Here is a 15,265-nt window from a genome sequence, read left to right as displayed (position 1 = left end):
AAATTCTCAAAAAAACTTTTTACTTTGCCTCTTAGATTAATGATTCCTATAATAGGTATAGATTTGTTTATAATTTAGTACAATTATTTTATATATTTTCCATTTGATTAAAGTTGAAGAAGCTAACCATCATAAACTGATAAAAAATTGGTTCAAACGGAGAAACGGTACTGATACTTGAAAATTCAATTAATTTTAAAAAGAAAACGTTTATTTACAATTAAACCTAAAATTAGAAGATAAGCCATATGTAAATTATAATTAAGAAAAGTAGGAAATACTTTTAGTAGCTTTTAAATTTTAAAATTAGATTAAAATATTTCATAAATCCTTACATTCTTTATAAATTTAAATTTTAGTTTTGTACTTTTATTTTAAGAATTTAACCTTTTACCTTTAAAATTTAAGTCCAATTATTATCATTGTTAACATTATTTTGTTAAATTCAAGTTCAGTTTAACGTGATTTTTCAATTATATTGTTATTAAGTGATTTTTTTATTTCAAAATGTTGCACCTATCAATTTAACCAAAAATTTAACTATGTTAATAATTGGAACTAAAATTTGAAATATGAAAAGTAGAAAACAAATTCTTAAAATAAATTTATAATGACTAAATTTTAAATTTATAAAATGTACAGGGATTTATGAGATATTTTAACATATATCAACCGAAATTCGTATGGAAATGCTCGCGTTTTCAAACATCTTGGGAGCTTTTTTATCGCAATCCCCATTAATCAAGCGACGTACAGAGCACAAAGTTTTTGTGCTTTTATATTATATAATTTTCTTCTGATTTTGATCTTTCTTCTTCGATTTCGCTGTATTTGAGAAAAGATTAGGTTTTCTCTTTTTCAGTGTTCCATTTTCACGTCTCCTTCCTTTTTCCGAGTTATAATAGGCGCTACTTCTCACATTATCGTTAAAAGATTTAATTTTTGTTTTTGAGATCGTTAACCATTGATTTAGTTCTTTTAATGCGATTGGGTAAGTTCTCTGACATTTCCTTTCTTTCTATTCATCATGATTTTTTTTTTATGATTTAAGAAATTCTTTTTTTTTCTTCTCAAGAATGGATTTACTGAAATGAGCTCTTCGCTAGTTTCCTTAAAACTAGCGTTAAATCCACTGATCTTTGTTTCTGAATCTCTGACGATCCTTAAAGATTTAGCTTTCTTTTTATTTTTCCATTGATCTAAAATTTGGAAACTAATTTGCAGGTTAAAAATATTTAAAAGAAAATGGCACTGAAACCGATTTCAACTGACACAAGAACTAGGAGTTCGATTCAAATATCCATTGTTGTGGGATTATGTTGTTTCTTCTACATATTAGGAGCATGGCAAAGGAGTGGTTTCGGTAAAGGGGATAGTATAGCTTTAGAAATGACTAAACATAGCGCAGATTGCAGCATTGTCCCTACCTTAAACTTCGAAACCCACCACGCTGGTGAAGTTGGGAACGTAGATGAATCCGAAAAGCCCAAATCTTTCGAGCCCTGTGATCCCCGTTACGTTGATTACACGCCTTGCCAAGATCAAAGTCGTGCCATGACGTTTCCTAGGGACAACATGATTTATCGGGAGAGGCATTGTCCGAGAGAGGAAGAGAAGTTGCATTGTCTTGTCCCGGCGCCTAATGGATATGTGACTCCGTTTCCTTGGCCTAAGAGCAGGGATTATGTGCCTTATGCTAATGCACCCTATAAGGCCTTGACCATTGAGAAGGCCATTCAGAATTGGATCCAATATGAGGGTAATGTGTTTAGGTTCCCTGGTGGAGGAACGCAGTTTCCACAAGGGGCGGATAAGTATATTGATCAGCTTGCTAAGGTCATTCCAATTACTAATGGGATGGTTAGGACTGCACTCGATACTGGTTGTGGGGTATGCCATATTTGTCATCCTATTGAAAGCTTTTCAATTGATCTTTTTTTGTACTCTTGCAAATGTTTTTCTTTGTGATCTATGTAGGTACTGAATCTAACAATTGGTTCTTTTTCATAGGTTGCAAGCTGGGGTGCATACCTTTGGAGTAGAAATGTTATTGCCATGTCATTTGCGCCAAGAGATTCACATGAAGCACAGGTTCAATTTGCTCTTGAAAGAGGTGTACCTGCTGTTATTGGTGTTCTTGGGACCATCAAGATGCCATATCCATCTAGAGTTTTTGATATGGCTCACTGTTCTCGTTGCTTGATTCCATGGGGAGCAAATGGTGAGTCATATATCTTATATTTAAGTTAAAAAAATGTTTTGGTATTTTAGGTAGATTGTCTGTTTTGGTGTTGCACTAGTGAAAAATTTTTAGGGATGAAGTTGAGTAACTGATGCACCATAATGGTTTTGTCTGTTGGCAGATGGAATGTATATGAAGGAGGTTGATCGTGTTCTTAGACCTGGTGGTTACTGGGTACTTTCTGGTCCACCAATTAATTGGAGGAACAATTACAGAGCATGGCAACGTCCCAAGAAGGAACTTGAGGAGGAACAGAAAAAGATTGAGGAAGTTGCCAAACTTCTTTGCTGGGAGAAAAAACATGAGAAGGGTGAAATTGCCATTTGGCAAAAGAGGGTCAATGATGAAGCTTGTCGTAGTAGACAACATAATTCTCAAGCTAATTTCTGTAAAGCTGAAGAAGCTAATGATGTCTGGTATGAGCTGCGCTTGGAACTTTTAGAATCATACAGTTTGCAATAAAAACAATATCACTTGTTCAAGTTACATGCAGGAAAACAGTTGGAGTAGTTAAAATTGCAGTGAAGCATATTGCCTCTGCTCTGTCAATGTTTATGCCTGCATTCATATTAGCTTCACACCAGTTCGCATATGTTATAGTTAATCATGTCATTGTAACAGAAACTGCCTTAGCTCTTCAAACATTAGATGTTGGTACCTGCAATGCATGTCTCATGACTTGGAACCTATTTCTCTAGTGTAGCAGTTTATTAATGTCATCAAGTCTGTAAACCAACTTCACTAATTCCCCTCTGTTATTCTTAATCTAGCATGTGATCCATATGTGGGTCTGAAACCTTTTAGTTTCAGGGTTTCTATCTTGCATTTCTTTTGGGGTTTTTAAAACCAACTGATATATTTCTACAATTTATGTTGCATGGGCATTGCATTGGATCTGAGTAATCTAATTCCTTTTAGAGCTTAAATTTCATTTGAATCAACTTCTCTTGTGATGTTTTCTAGGTACAAGAAAATGGATGCCTGCCTTACTCCATATCCAGATGTTAGTAACCCAGAGGAAGTTGCTGGCGGGAAACTGAAGCCATTCCCAGAGAGGCTATATGCTGTCCCTCCTAGAGTTGCTAGTGGAAGTGTTCCTGGAGTTTCTGTTGAAACATACCAAGAGGACAATGAGAAGTGGAAGAAGCATGTTGGTGCTTATAAGAAAATCAATAGACTTATAGACTCAGGGCGGTATCGTAATATTTTGGATATGAATGCTGGGTTGGGAGGATTTGCTGCAGCTCTTGACTCCCCTAAATTGTGGGTCATGAATGTCATGCCCACTATAGCAGAGAAAGATACCCTCGGTGTTATATTTGAACGTGGATTAATTGGCATCTATCATGACTGGTAAGGCTTACTAAATTTTGGCTTGATTTGTGATGGCTTCTGTTCTAAAGTGTTTTTTTTTCTTTTTCTTTCCAATTGTAATGCTAATTAGTTTTTGCCAGAACTTCCTCTTAATTTCCCCTATAATATCTGATATCCTTTTAGTCTCCGTTTTAGGCTATGAACTTGAATTGAGACTAAATTAATATCTTCTAGCGATTTGTAGACTTTATTTGCTAGCCAGAAAATCACTGCCTAGCTTTTTAATTTACCTGGCTACAGTTGAGCTATTCTCCATTGTTCTTACTTCTATGGTTTGAAAATTAATAATGTTTGTTCACTTAATACGGTGGCATAAGCTTGAACTTGGTTTCTGTTGTCATGTTCTGGTTCAGGTGTGAGGCTTTCTCCACATATCCAAGGACATACGATCTCATTCATGCTCATGGTCTTTTCAGTTTGTACAAGGACAAGTAAGTATCCATAGTTAAATGTGCATTCCATTGATGTACATGAGTTCATGTTTGTTAAGTAGTACTTTTCTGTACTCGTATATTGATTGGTTCGAGTCACTTCTAGACATGTGATATGTTTTCACCATAGTTCCTAACAAAAACCTATATCCCTGTGTATTTATTTGTTCTGCAATTTCTATAATTTGAAATCTCTGTATAGAGCTCACCATTGTTAGAGCTATATAACATCCCATTTCTTATCATTAGAACTTAATATATTTATCCAATGTTTGCAGATGTAATCTGGAGGACATTCTATTGGAGATGGACAGAATTTTGCGTCCAGAAGGCGCGGTTATATTCCGCGATGAGGTAGATGTTCTAATTAAAGTCAAGAAGATAACTGCAGGCATGAGGTGGGATACTAAGATGGTTGACCATGAAGATGGTCCATTAGTTCCTGAGAAGATATTGGTTGCTGTTAAGCGATATTGGGTTGTAGGTGCAAACTCGACATCCGTGCAGTGATCGGCAGAGGAGAGAGCAGACTTTGGAACCTCGTCGTTATCTGAGCCACCAATGCTTTCTGTTACACGAAGTTCGTGACATAAATCCGATAATTCCCGGCCTGAAAATCTTTTTTCTGCATGATTGTGCCGGTGTTAGGGAGGCGGGTCACAAGATTTCAGGTAACAAACTATGGATGGATCATCGATCACTGTGGGTTCATTTGTACTAAATTATAAACAGACAGCTATAGAAAGCTTTATATCTAGTTTTGGTCTTATTTGCAAAATGTTAGCTCGAGAAGTTAATGCATGTTCTTGTCTGACAAGGTTTTTTTTTTTTTTTATAATGCCTAGATTAACCCTGAGAATAATAAGTATATGTATTAAAACATTTTTTATGTTACAAATATATTTTTTTATTGAATTTGTGTTATTCAATTTGTGATAGAAACGTTTTTAAAATAGTCTATATAGATATTTTTGGGAAAATAAGGGGTATAAGCGGATTTTGAAATTTATTTAGGAAAATAGGTCAATTTTAAGAGAAAGTTTGCCCAACTGTACACGTGTTAGGAAAGCTCGCCTAGTTGGACACATTCTCTCTTTTAAGTTGTAATTTTTGACTTTTTTAGTACAACTAATTTTATTGGTTAGATGGTTAAATGTTGGTGGTTTCAATTTGATTCCTCTCACATTCATGTTTATATTTTTTATTTCATGTTTTAAACTTCTTTATTTTAATGAATATTTTTAATATATTAGCTTCCTTATCTATTTGATTAATAATAATAATTTCATCCTTGAGACCCAAGTTCAATTCCTTTTTCCTAAACACGTTTATAATTTTTATTTCATCTGTTTTAAGTTTTTTAATTAATAAATATATTGTTTTCAATTTTTATTTTAATTAATAACTCTTTTATTCATAAAATTAAATAATTATTACAAATATGATTATTTTTAGTAAATTAGTAAATATTTTTGTATGTGTATTTAAAATATTTAAAATAATTAATTGAAATATTTCACATATAAAAATATTTGAAATAGCATACTTATTATGTAGATGAAAATAATGGTATTTGAAATATTTTACATATAAAATAATAATTATATTTGAAATAATTATTTTCATTTTTATAATTTTAGAAATCACCATACCCACAATATATGTGGAGAAAATAAATATCGACATATAAATATTATATATAAAGAAAAATATATCAAAAAGTTAGTTGATGTTTATATTATATATAAAGGAGTAATTGATTTCAAATATTTTAACATAATTATATATGTAAAGTATAAATTTTTACTATATAATTACATATTTATTATTTAATTTTATGAATAAAAGAATTATTAATTAAAATGATGAATTAAAATAAAAATAAAAATTTATATTTATTAATTAAAAAACTTGAAACAATATGAAATAAAAACTACGAATGTATTTAGAAAAGGAATTGAAATTGGTCTCAATGATGAAATTATTATTATTTAATAATTTAACTAAGGAATTTAATATGTTAAAACATTCATTAAAAAAAGAAACTTAAAACAACATGAAATAAAAATATAAATGTGAAATAATTATTATTTAATCATTTAACTAAGGAAGCTAATATGTTAAAAACATTCATTAAAAAGAAAGAAGAAGAAGCTTAAAACAACATGAAATAAAAAAATATAAACGCGAGTGAGAGAGGAATTCCACTAGTATTTAACCATCTGGCCGAAGAAATTAATTATATTAAAAAAGTCAAAAATTACAAGTTAAAAGGAAAGCGCGATCAGCTAAGTGAGTTTTCCTGACACATGTATGGAAAGCTCACTTAATTGGATGAGCTTTCCCTCAAAATCGACCTATTTTCCTAAATAATTTTAAAATCGGCCTATAGGACTTATTTAGCGAATATTTTCTATCATTAAAATAGGCTGTAGGCATTAAAAAAGATATTTTCATATTGAAGTTGAAGAGATTATATTTTTGTCTTATATCAAATGATATTTTGAAAAAAATTTATTGATAGAGTAATTAAAATGTAAATAATATTGTTAATTAAATTTTAGTTGGGTTGGTAAGATTAAGATTTTGTGCATTTAACTTTATATTATTTTATAATTGTTTTTAGATGTTCTTGATATTAACTTAATGAAATATATCAAATAATTATATTTAGAATTTTTATGGGTTAAAATTTACAAATATGTCGAAAAAATTTAAGAAATTAAGCTATTTTTTTTAAATTTACCATCTATGTTGGTTTTAGAGAGAGAAAGAAAAGTGCGTCCTGTAGGATGTGTTTTCACTGCCACATCAATAAAAACGCACTCTATAAGATGTGTTTTCCTTTCAATGGTAACTATTCTAACGGTAACTTTTCCAACGATTAAAAGGATTTCAACAGCAAAAAATTTTCCTATATAAACCTCTCCAAACTTCATTCTTTTCAATCAAATACTCAATACTAATTCCTCCATCCTAAATTTTCAATTTTCAATCCTCAGTACTCAATTAATTTTTAATTATTTTTTTTAAATTTTATTCTCTTTGATTTTATTTTTATTCATTATAATTTTAAATGGCAAATCACTTATTTGTTTGTGTAACACCTATAACTCGATCCATTCGTTGGATCCAAGTTACAGAATGTTACAGTTATAACCGAAATAGAACACATTCGAATTACATTGATTATCTCAAATAAACATAGAATACTTCATAAATGCATAATTATTACACAAATTTAACAAAAATCATCCAAACATAGTCAATTCAATTTATGATTAACAAATATGTCATTTCTCATATTATATACGGCTTATGTATGCTCCAATACCATCCGGAATTTAACTAGGATTAATTTGCAACATTTTCAAATTTTCAGTTCAATTATAAATCAAAATAATTTAGAGCTCAATTTATTCATCATAAATCAATAGTCAATCATTATTCATAGTATATATGTGAAAATGGAACTTAAATTGGGTCCAGAGGACCTTAAAAATAGTTTGGAAATAAATAGGGACTAATCTGAAATAAAACAGAAAAACGTGAAAAAAATTTAAAATAGGGGTCACACGGCCGTGTGGCCAAATCGTGTACAGTTCGAAGTTAGAGGCACACGGTTATGTCTTCAGGCCGTGTAATAGCCTGATACCGTGTGGAAAAGCCTGCACCTAAAAATCAATAAGGCACACCATTGTGTGTGGCACACGACCGTGTGGCAAACCATGTCCTAGGCCGTGTGCAACTAAAATGACTTCAAAAACAAGTAATTTCAAACATCATTTCTTAGGTATTAAACCTAACCATTTCCAACCATTACCACCTATTCAAAACACATTCAAACAAGTAAAAAACATACGAAAAACATTCAACCTAAATGCTTAATCAATATACCCTCGTTGGTACTACAATTCAAACATTTAGAATCCAACTCACATACATTATTCCCAAAACACAAAACACGTATCTATCAAGCATTTCATAACCTTAAATCACAATCAAAACCAAACTTGGAAAAGTATGAATCTTACCATTTATATACTTATGGTTAAAACATACCAAAAGAGCCAAATAAACACAACCACAACATCACATAACAAAGCATGGAACAACATGTCTAATAACAAGTGCAGTTGGACTCTTAGTATATGCCACTTATAATCTAAATCAAAGTAATCACAATTTATATTGAATCAATAAATGGATAGTGTGATCTCCAACTTGAACTTTTAACCGACATAAACTTCCTACAATCTACAAGAAAAACAACACAACAAATGTAAGCAAATCGTTGCCTAGTAAGTTCGTATTAAACTTAAAATTTAACTTACCATAAAGGTTGTAACTTAAACATTTTGCAATTAAAATTCATAGGAATGTCATGAGTTCATTATTAACCTATACATATCACAAGTCTCACAAGGTTAGTGAGTTCACATATACGAAACTTATAACTTTATCTTTTCATAAAACATATACAAGTAAACACATTTGATATACCATTCATTCAACATTTATTCATTTAACAATTCACATTTCCATTTTAAGTGTTCATTTCAAATGTCCCTTCTTACATATCTATCCATATGAACATTTCATAAACCACTTCATATAATTATTTCCATATAATCGCTTCATATAATTATTTTGTTTACCTGTTTCCGTATAACTGATTCATATAACCATTTCATATATCTATTTCTATTTAACCAATTCATATAGCCATTTCAAAGTGTTAACCTTAACACAACATGATTCAACAACTCCAAGTCAGTAAACAGAAATATACGGATATTAAGAATTCATATTTTTATCAATTTTAATGAAATAGTTTAACATTACACAATCTTTGTTTTTCTGATTGAACTTTGTAAAAGAACTCAATACACAAGTCCGAGAACTAAATAATGCTCATTTGAGCTAATCGTATTCAGAAATATATGTGTTAGGTTACCCATCCATGCTAAACCAATGACAACACAGAAAAATAGCTTGGCTAGAGCTATATATATACATATAAGGTTACTAGTCCAAGCTAAACATTTAAAATGACAACAATTTACCAGTCCAGGCTAAATCTGTGTCACATGTATATTTGAGCTACAACAAATACTGGAGCTCGGACCAAAATGGGAATCATTCAGAAATCTCATGTATGAGACTTTTACTCAATCCATCGGAATTATCACATAATTCAATTTATTACCACATAGTTTGATTTCGAACTTCAGTAGTTTATATACAATTAATTATCAACATTTAATAAAAAATTGTAATTACAGAAGATAGTATGAACTTACCTGTCGAAGTGATTCAACTATGAGGGACTAATCGATAATTTTTCCTTTCCTCGTATGTCCTTCGATCGTTGAGATTATTGATCTAAAGTATAATTTAATTTAATTAAATCTATTCAAACAATATAAATAGTAAAATTTATGCATTTAAGCCTTTTTAATTACATTTTACAAATTTACCCTTAAACTTTACCCTTCATGCAATTTAGTCCCTAAACCCGAAACTATCAAATTAAACACTATAACATCCCAAATTAGGGTCTAGTCAAAATAGTAGTTTCGGGACCACAAATCCAAAATATAAATAATTATTTTATGATTATTTGATGGTCCATGACATGATTGCTGTTTATATGAAATTTTCATGAAGAAATTCTATGCCTAAGATGTCCAATTTGACTTTAGGGACCAAATTGAATAAGTTGTAAAACTTGTGTTCTAGAAGCTTTAAGCATGAAATCACATTGGATTATTAATTAGAGGTCCTTAAATGGCAATTTGACCAAGTTCTAAAATTTTGGACAAAAATTGGCATAAATAGGAAAAATTTGAAAGAAATGCTTTAAGGGCATTTTTGTCTTTTGGAAAATAAAAGACTAAAAAGGGAAAAAGAAAGCAAAAATGATGTCCATCTTCTCTAAGGGTGCTGAAATTTTCAAGGAACTCCATAGCTAGGGTTTTCAACATTTCAAGCTTGATTGTAAGTGCTCCCAAGCCCCATTTTTAATGTTCTTTACATTTTTGAAGTTGCCATCAACCGATCTAGCTATTTCTACCATTATTTTGAGCTAGGGTTCATGTATGAAATTTAACCCATGTGTGACATGGTTGTATTTTGATTTTTAATGGAGGAATAAGAATGTTTGATGTGTGATAAATATCTTTTGCTAAGTGATTTTTAGTAAAAACACCTAAAAGGACTTGTTTGTAAAAGGTGTAAAAATAAGTAGTAGAAATGTGAAATAAAGGAAAATCTGAGCTGATATGAGTTAGAATATGAATCGGCTAGGCTTGGGTTACTAAAAAATTGCATGCATTTCATTTTACGGGCCTAGGGACTAAAGTGTAAATAAGTGAAAAGTTAGGGGTAAAAAAGTAAATTTACCAAAGTATGTGTTATGGGTCGATATGAGCAATGTATGTATTGAACAAGTTGAAACTGGTATTATAGATCAAGAAAAACATGATTCAGGTTTTGACCGGGAAAAAAACAAGGTTTACGATGCATGTGAATGACATGAATGACACAGGTATGTACATCGAACTCATGTGAATGACATGTGAATGACATGAAATAATGTGAAAAATCTGTGTACATCGACATTACGAGTGGGCACATGTATGTACATCGAACTCATGTGAATGACATGAAATATGATGAGCTCATAGTAAGAACATGTATTTATATATCTGAGGAATAAGTTTATGAGAATTGATAAAATGCAAGATTATGTTTGTTATGTTAGATGCATGATTTAAGCTTGTTTAAGTTGCCTTTTATTTGCATGTGAACTTACTAAGCTTTATGCTTACCCCCTTTCTTTTTCATCTCTTGTAGTTTCGCCAAGCTAGCTCGGGGATCGAAGAACATCGGCCACTCGATCACACTATCAATTGAAGATTTGGGTATAGTTAGCTTTATCATTTTGGATATGGCATGTATAGGGACTTGGCCATTTTGTTATGTGTCATATTGATTAGCCAATGTGTTGGCTCATGATGTTATTATGATTATTTTGTATATAGCCATAAGAGGTGGCTCATATTGATTATTTTGGGTTGTAACCCTAGTTATTGATGCATGCATGCAAATGTGCTTAGGCTTTAATGTGGTTATGGTTGCTTATGGTTAATGAGTGTGATGGATGAAATGTATGTTTGGTGTATGAAATATGATTAATGTGTATGACAATAAAGGTAATGCAAGTATGTGACTTGAAAGTAGGTTAGTGAAGATGATAGACAAATATGAAATTGGTGTGGAATGCCATATGAAAGCATGATAGTTTGAATAGGTGATACATTGAAATTACCAAGTCATAATTTAACCATGAATGTGAATGCTTGAGTAATCAAATGTGCCATGTTACATGCCATGAAGCAAGTGTAAGTAAATGGCTTAAAAAATAGCCTAGGAATTGTCCACACGATTAGACACACGGGAATGTGTCTAGGTCGTATGTGACACACAATTTTCCCCATGGGCGTGTGATCCAGCCGTGTGTCCCCTGCACCCTAATTATACAAAACAGAATACCAAGTAGTAAACACACGGGTAAAGACGCAACCGTGTGTCTCAGCCGTGTGAAGGACACAGCCATAGGACATGGGCGTGTGCCCAGGCCGTGTGAAGCCTGCACTTAATTTTTGGAATTTAATTCACCACACGACCTAAGCACATGGGCATGTGACTTGGTTGTGTGACCTTATTTGGTTGATGACATCATAAATAGAGAGTTACACAGGCTGAGGACACGGGTGTGTCCCAAGCCACACAGGCGTGTGTGACCACATGGCCTACCCACACGGTTGTGTGTCTCTCCAAATCAAGAAAATTTTTTAAATCTTCCTATTATTTTCAAAGTTCTCAGTTTAGTCCCGAACCACCCTCGATGTATGTTTTGGGCCTCGTAGGCCCATATAAGGGACAGTTTGCACATGTATGAATGAATTTGATTTGAATGAAAATTTTATCGCCTGATTTTGTATGATTGGTTATGTTTAAGTCCGATAACGCCTCGAACCCTGTCCCGGCTTTGAATACGTGTAGGGGGTGTTGCAAACACAATTAAGCTTAAACCAAGCTAGCCAAATTTCCTATAATCCTTGAACAACCTATGTATTTCTCAATTTCACAACAGTTCCATGTAATTTTACTAATTTAACAATTAAATCCTTAATAATCAAAATTTTAAAAATTTCTTTACAAAACTATCATACAACTTCAAAAATCTCACAAATTCAACAATGTCACATTTCATAATATTTAATAGTTTCACGAATTAACACTTGGGTTAGATGGACCTAATTGTAATGATCATAAAAACATAAAATTACTAAAAAAAAGTCTTGAAAATACTTACATCCAAGGAAGAAAAATCAGCCGAATTCTCTAAGCTTTCATCCATGGAGTTTCGATGTTGAAAGCAAAAATAATGAAAGTGGAAGATGATGTTTTTGTTTTTTCTTTTCTTTTATCTTATTTTATTATTAATTGTTTAATTATAATACGATAATAAACCAAAATGACAAATTAAGTTCCACTAACTATCCACCATGTAACGACCCAATAGTCAGGTTGTCAGAAAGTGAGATTCGAGACTCTATTCTTATGAAACATAAAAATATTTATGAGGTTAGTTAGTAGTGAATTAGATTCTAGTTAAGTAACTTTCCTGAAATTAGGAGTTGTTAAGGTACATGGACTAAATCACGTGAGAGTTAAAAGTTGAATTATAGATTGAAATAAAATTAAAAGGACTAAAGAAGCAATTATGCCTTTGTTTCATTTAAAGTGGACGGTTAAGTGAAATGAATGTATATATATTATATATGTTGTGATAGTTTAATATATGTATATATGTTTCATAATAATAGTTATAATAAAAGAAAGAATAAAGAAAAAGGAAAGAGATGATAAAATGCAAACTAGAAAGAAAAGAAAAGAGAGAAAAAAAAAAGAGAAAGAAGAATGCACGGCTGGGAGGGTTTAAAGTTCAAATCCAAATTGGTTAGAGCAAGTTAGTCCCTATACTTGTAAATTTTACATTTTTGGAATCCCAGTACCTAGGGTTACCCGACCCATGTTGTAATTTTAGTATTGTTCAAGATTTTAGATATTGGCATTGTTGAATATTTTAAATATTAGGGATTAAATAGATAGATTTTTAAGTTAAAAATGGAAAAGACTAAACCGTGGAATTAATTGTTGATTTTGAGCAATAGGGACTAAATTGAGAAAAATTAAAATTAAGGGGTCGAACTGGAAAAGAGGAAGCTAAATTTAGCTTAGAGCAAAATTAGCATAAAATTTTGAGTTTAAATGTGGAGGTTAAAATTAGTCTCAGTTTAGGGACTAAATTGAAGAATAAGCAAAATATAGTGTGAAAATTGAAATTTAATCTGAAATTGAAATGTGTAATATTAATGTGATTTAATTATTTTATTCTGTAGCTAACATTGTACTGGAATCCTCGAGTAAAAAGGGGAATGATAAAATCGATGTTGAATAGCTCGGAATTCACGGTTTGTGTTTCTATGATCCGAACTCTCGTAAATTGTTGCATTTTGAACTATTGTGCATGGTACAACATGAGGTGAGAACTTTTGAACATTGGGCATAAATAAATCAAATGATGAATAAAATGACTCGACTATGAATATCGTAAAATGTAGTATTTTATGATGTTGAATTGAATATATGTGTATTGAGAAAATATGGTTATTATCAAATTGAATATATGTTTATATGTTATAATGTGTATATATGTGAAATTGAGACATTGGTTGTATTGAAAAGTGAAATGAAACCCTATTAACTGTATCGGGATGAGTCAGATATTGATGGCACACTATAGGATAGGAAGAGTTCAAAAATTTGTTCGAGCTCGAGTCGATGAGGCAGTGGGTGCCAATTTGCTTCAGTTTAACTAATGAGACACTGGGTGTCAATTTATATAGCGTTGAACGCAGTTATTACTTCAGATTTATCCAATGAGGCACTGGGTGCCAAACTGGTGTATTGGTTGGATCCGTGAATCCGTCAGAGTCCGAGTCGTGTTAATAGGGGAAAGTAAAATAATAATTAATGTGTTGATATTGAATGAAAAAAATTAGAAATGAATATGTGATGAGAAAATATTGAAATGAAAAAGTTGAGAAAGGAATATGAGATGAGAAATGAAACATGAAATGATGAAATGAGATGTGAAACTTGAAATGAATTCAAGTATTAATCAAAGAGATGAATCATGCCATTACCTGAGTTGAATCAAATGTTATATGAAATGTAATTGTTATGTATATATATACTTGAACATGTGAAATTTTAGTAGATGTAATAAAGAATGAGCAAATTTATATTATTGATTTAAAACATATGTTCATAACATTGCTTATTGCATTTTTACATTTCAATTACTTATTAAATTGTTTGGATTATAGAAATACCATTGAGTTTTACTCAGTGTGTGATTTTATTTTCCATACACAGGCTAGGTACTTTTCGACATAGTCCTGACTTAACATCAAACAACAAATCCCGAGCTCAAGTGTGGTGATATCTTATTTTGTAATGGCATGTACCTAAGGAGTCGTTTGTTGATATGTTTATGATTATGGTATTTTGGTTTCTTAGTTAAGTGATGGATAAATCGTATATATATATATATATATATATATATATATATATATATATGTGTGTGTGTGTGTGGTTATAGTTGAGGCAAATGTTAGTATGGTAGCTTAGCTTAATGCTTGGTATTGCTTAGCTTCAAATTAGTAACTTTGGGAGTTAAAGGTTAGGCTAATTAGGGTAAATGTGTTATGAATGAAAGTCTTGAATGTTTGATATGTTGTTAATGTATTTGAACATATAAAATATGGTACCAATGAGGGTACATTGGTTAGGCATATTAGGTGATGAATTTGGTATATTTTAGGCATGTTTAATTGTGTTTTGAGTAGGTTAAATGATTGGTAATTGAGTTGTTTACTGTCCAAGTAAGTAGGAAATGATAAACTTGAGTTTTAAGGTACATTTTGGTGCACATGGCCTAGCACACGACCATGTGTCACACGCGGGCAACACACACAGGTGTGTGACCCAAGTCAATGGGTTACACGGGCTGAGACACGGCCATGTGTCTCAAGTTAGTGAGTTACATGAGTTGGGACACGATCGTGTGTCCCAACTTCGA

At 31.5% G+C, this 15,265-nt stretch overlaps 1 protein-coding gene across 1 annotated transcript; it reads left to right on the top strand.

The window, feature by feature from the left end:
- Positions 1 to 668: 668 nt before the first annotated feature.
- LOC108461307 (probable methyltransferase PMT2) lies at positions 669 to 4,989 on the top strand. Its single transcript, XM_017761111.2, has 7 exons — positions 669 to 991; positions 1,225 to 1,890; positions 2,011 to 2,221; positions 2,364 to 2,658; positions 3,206 to 3,595; positions 3,970 to 4,047; positions 4,326 to 4,989. The coding sequence occupies exons 2-7, from the start codon at positions 1,246 to 1,248 to the stop codon at positions 4,555 to 4,557; spliced, it is 1,851 nt and encodes a 616-aa protein (XP_017616600.1). The 5' UTR covers positions 669 to 991; positions 1,225 to 1,245; the 3' UTR covers positions 4,558 to 4,989.
- Positions 4,990 to 15,265: the final 10,276 nt, after the last annotated feature.

The sequence above is a fragment of the Gossypium arboreum genome, chromosome 13 (genome assembly GCF_025698485.1).
Source record: "Gossypium arboreum isolate Shixiya-1 chromosome 13, ASM2569848v2, whole genome shotgun sequence".
NCBI classification, from domain to species: domain Eukaryota; kingdom Viridiplantae; phylum Streptophyta; class Magnoliopsida; order Malvales; family Malvaceae; genus Gossypium; species Gossypium arboreum.
The sequence above is the reverse complement of the archived record's forward strand: the minus strand, read 5'-3'. Positions and strand labels throughout refer to the sequence as shown.

Excerpts from the sequence above, each read along its gene's own strand:
- LOC108461307 (XM_017761111.2), top strand. The coding sequence starts at position 1,246 with ATGGCACTGAAACCGATTTCAACTGACACAAGAACTAGGAGTTCGATT. Across the intron at positions 2,659-3,205 it reads GAAGAAGCTAATGATGTCTG|GTACAAGAAAATGGATGCCT; the intron begins GTATGAGCTGCG and ends GATGTTTTCTAG. Across the intron at positions 3,596-3,969 it reads ATTGGCATCTATCATGACTG|GTGTGAGGCTTTCTCCACAT; the intron begins GTAAGGCTTACT and ends GTTCTGGTTCAG.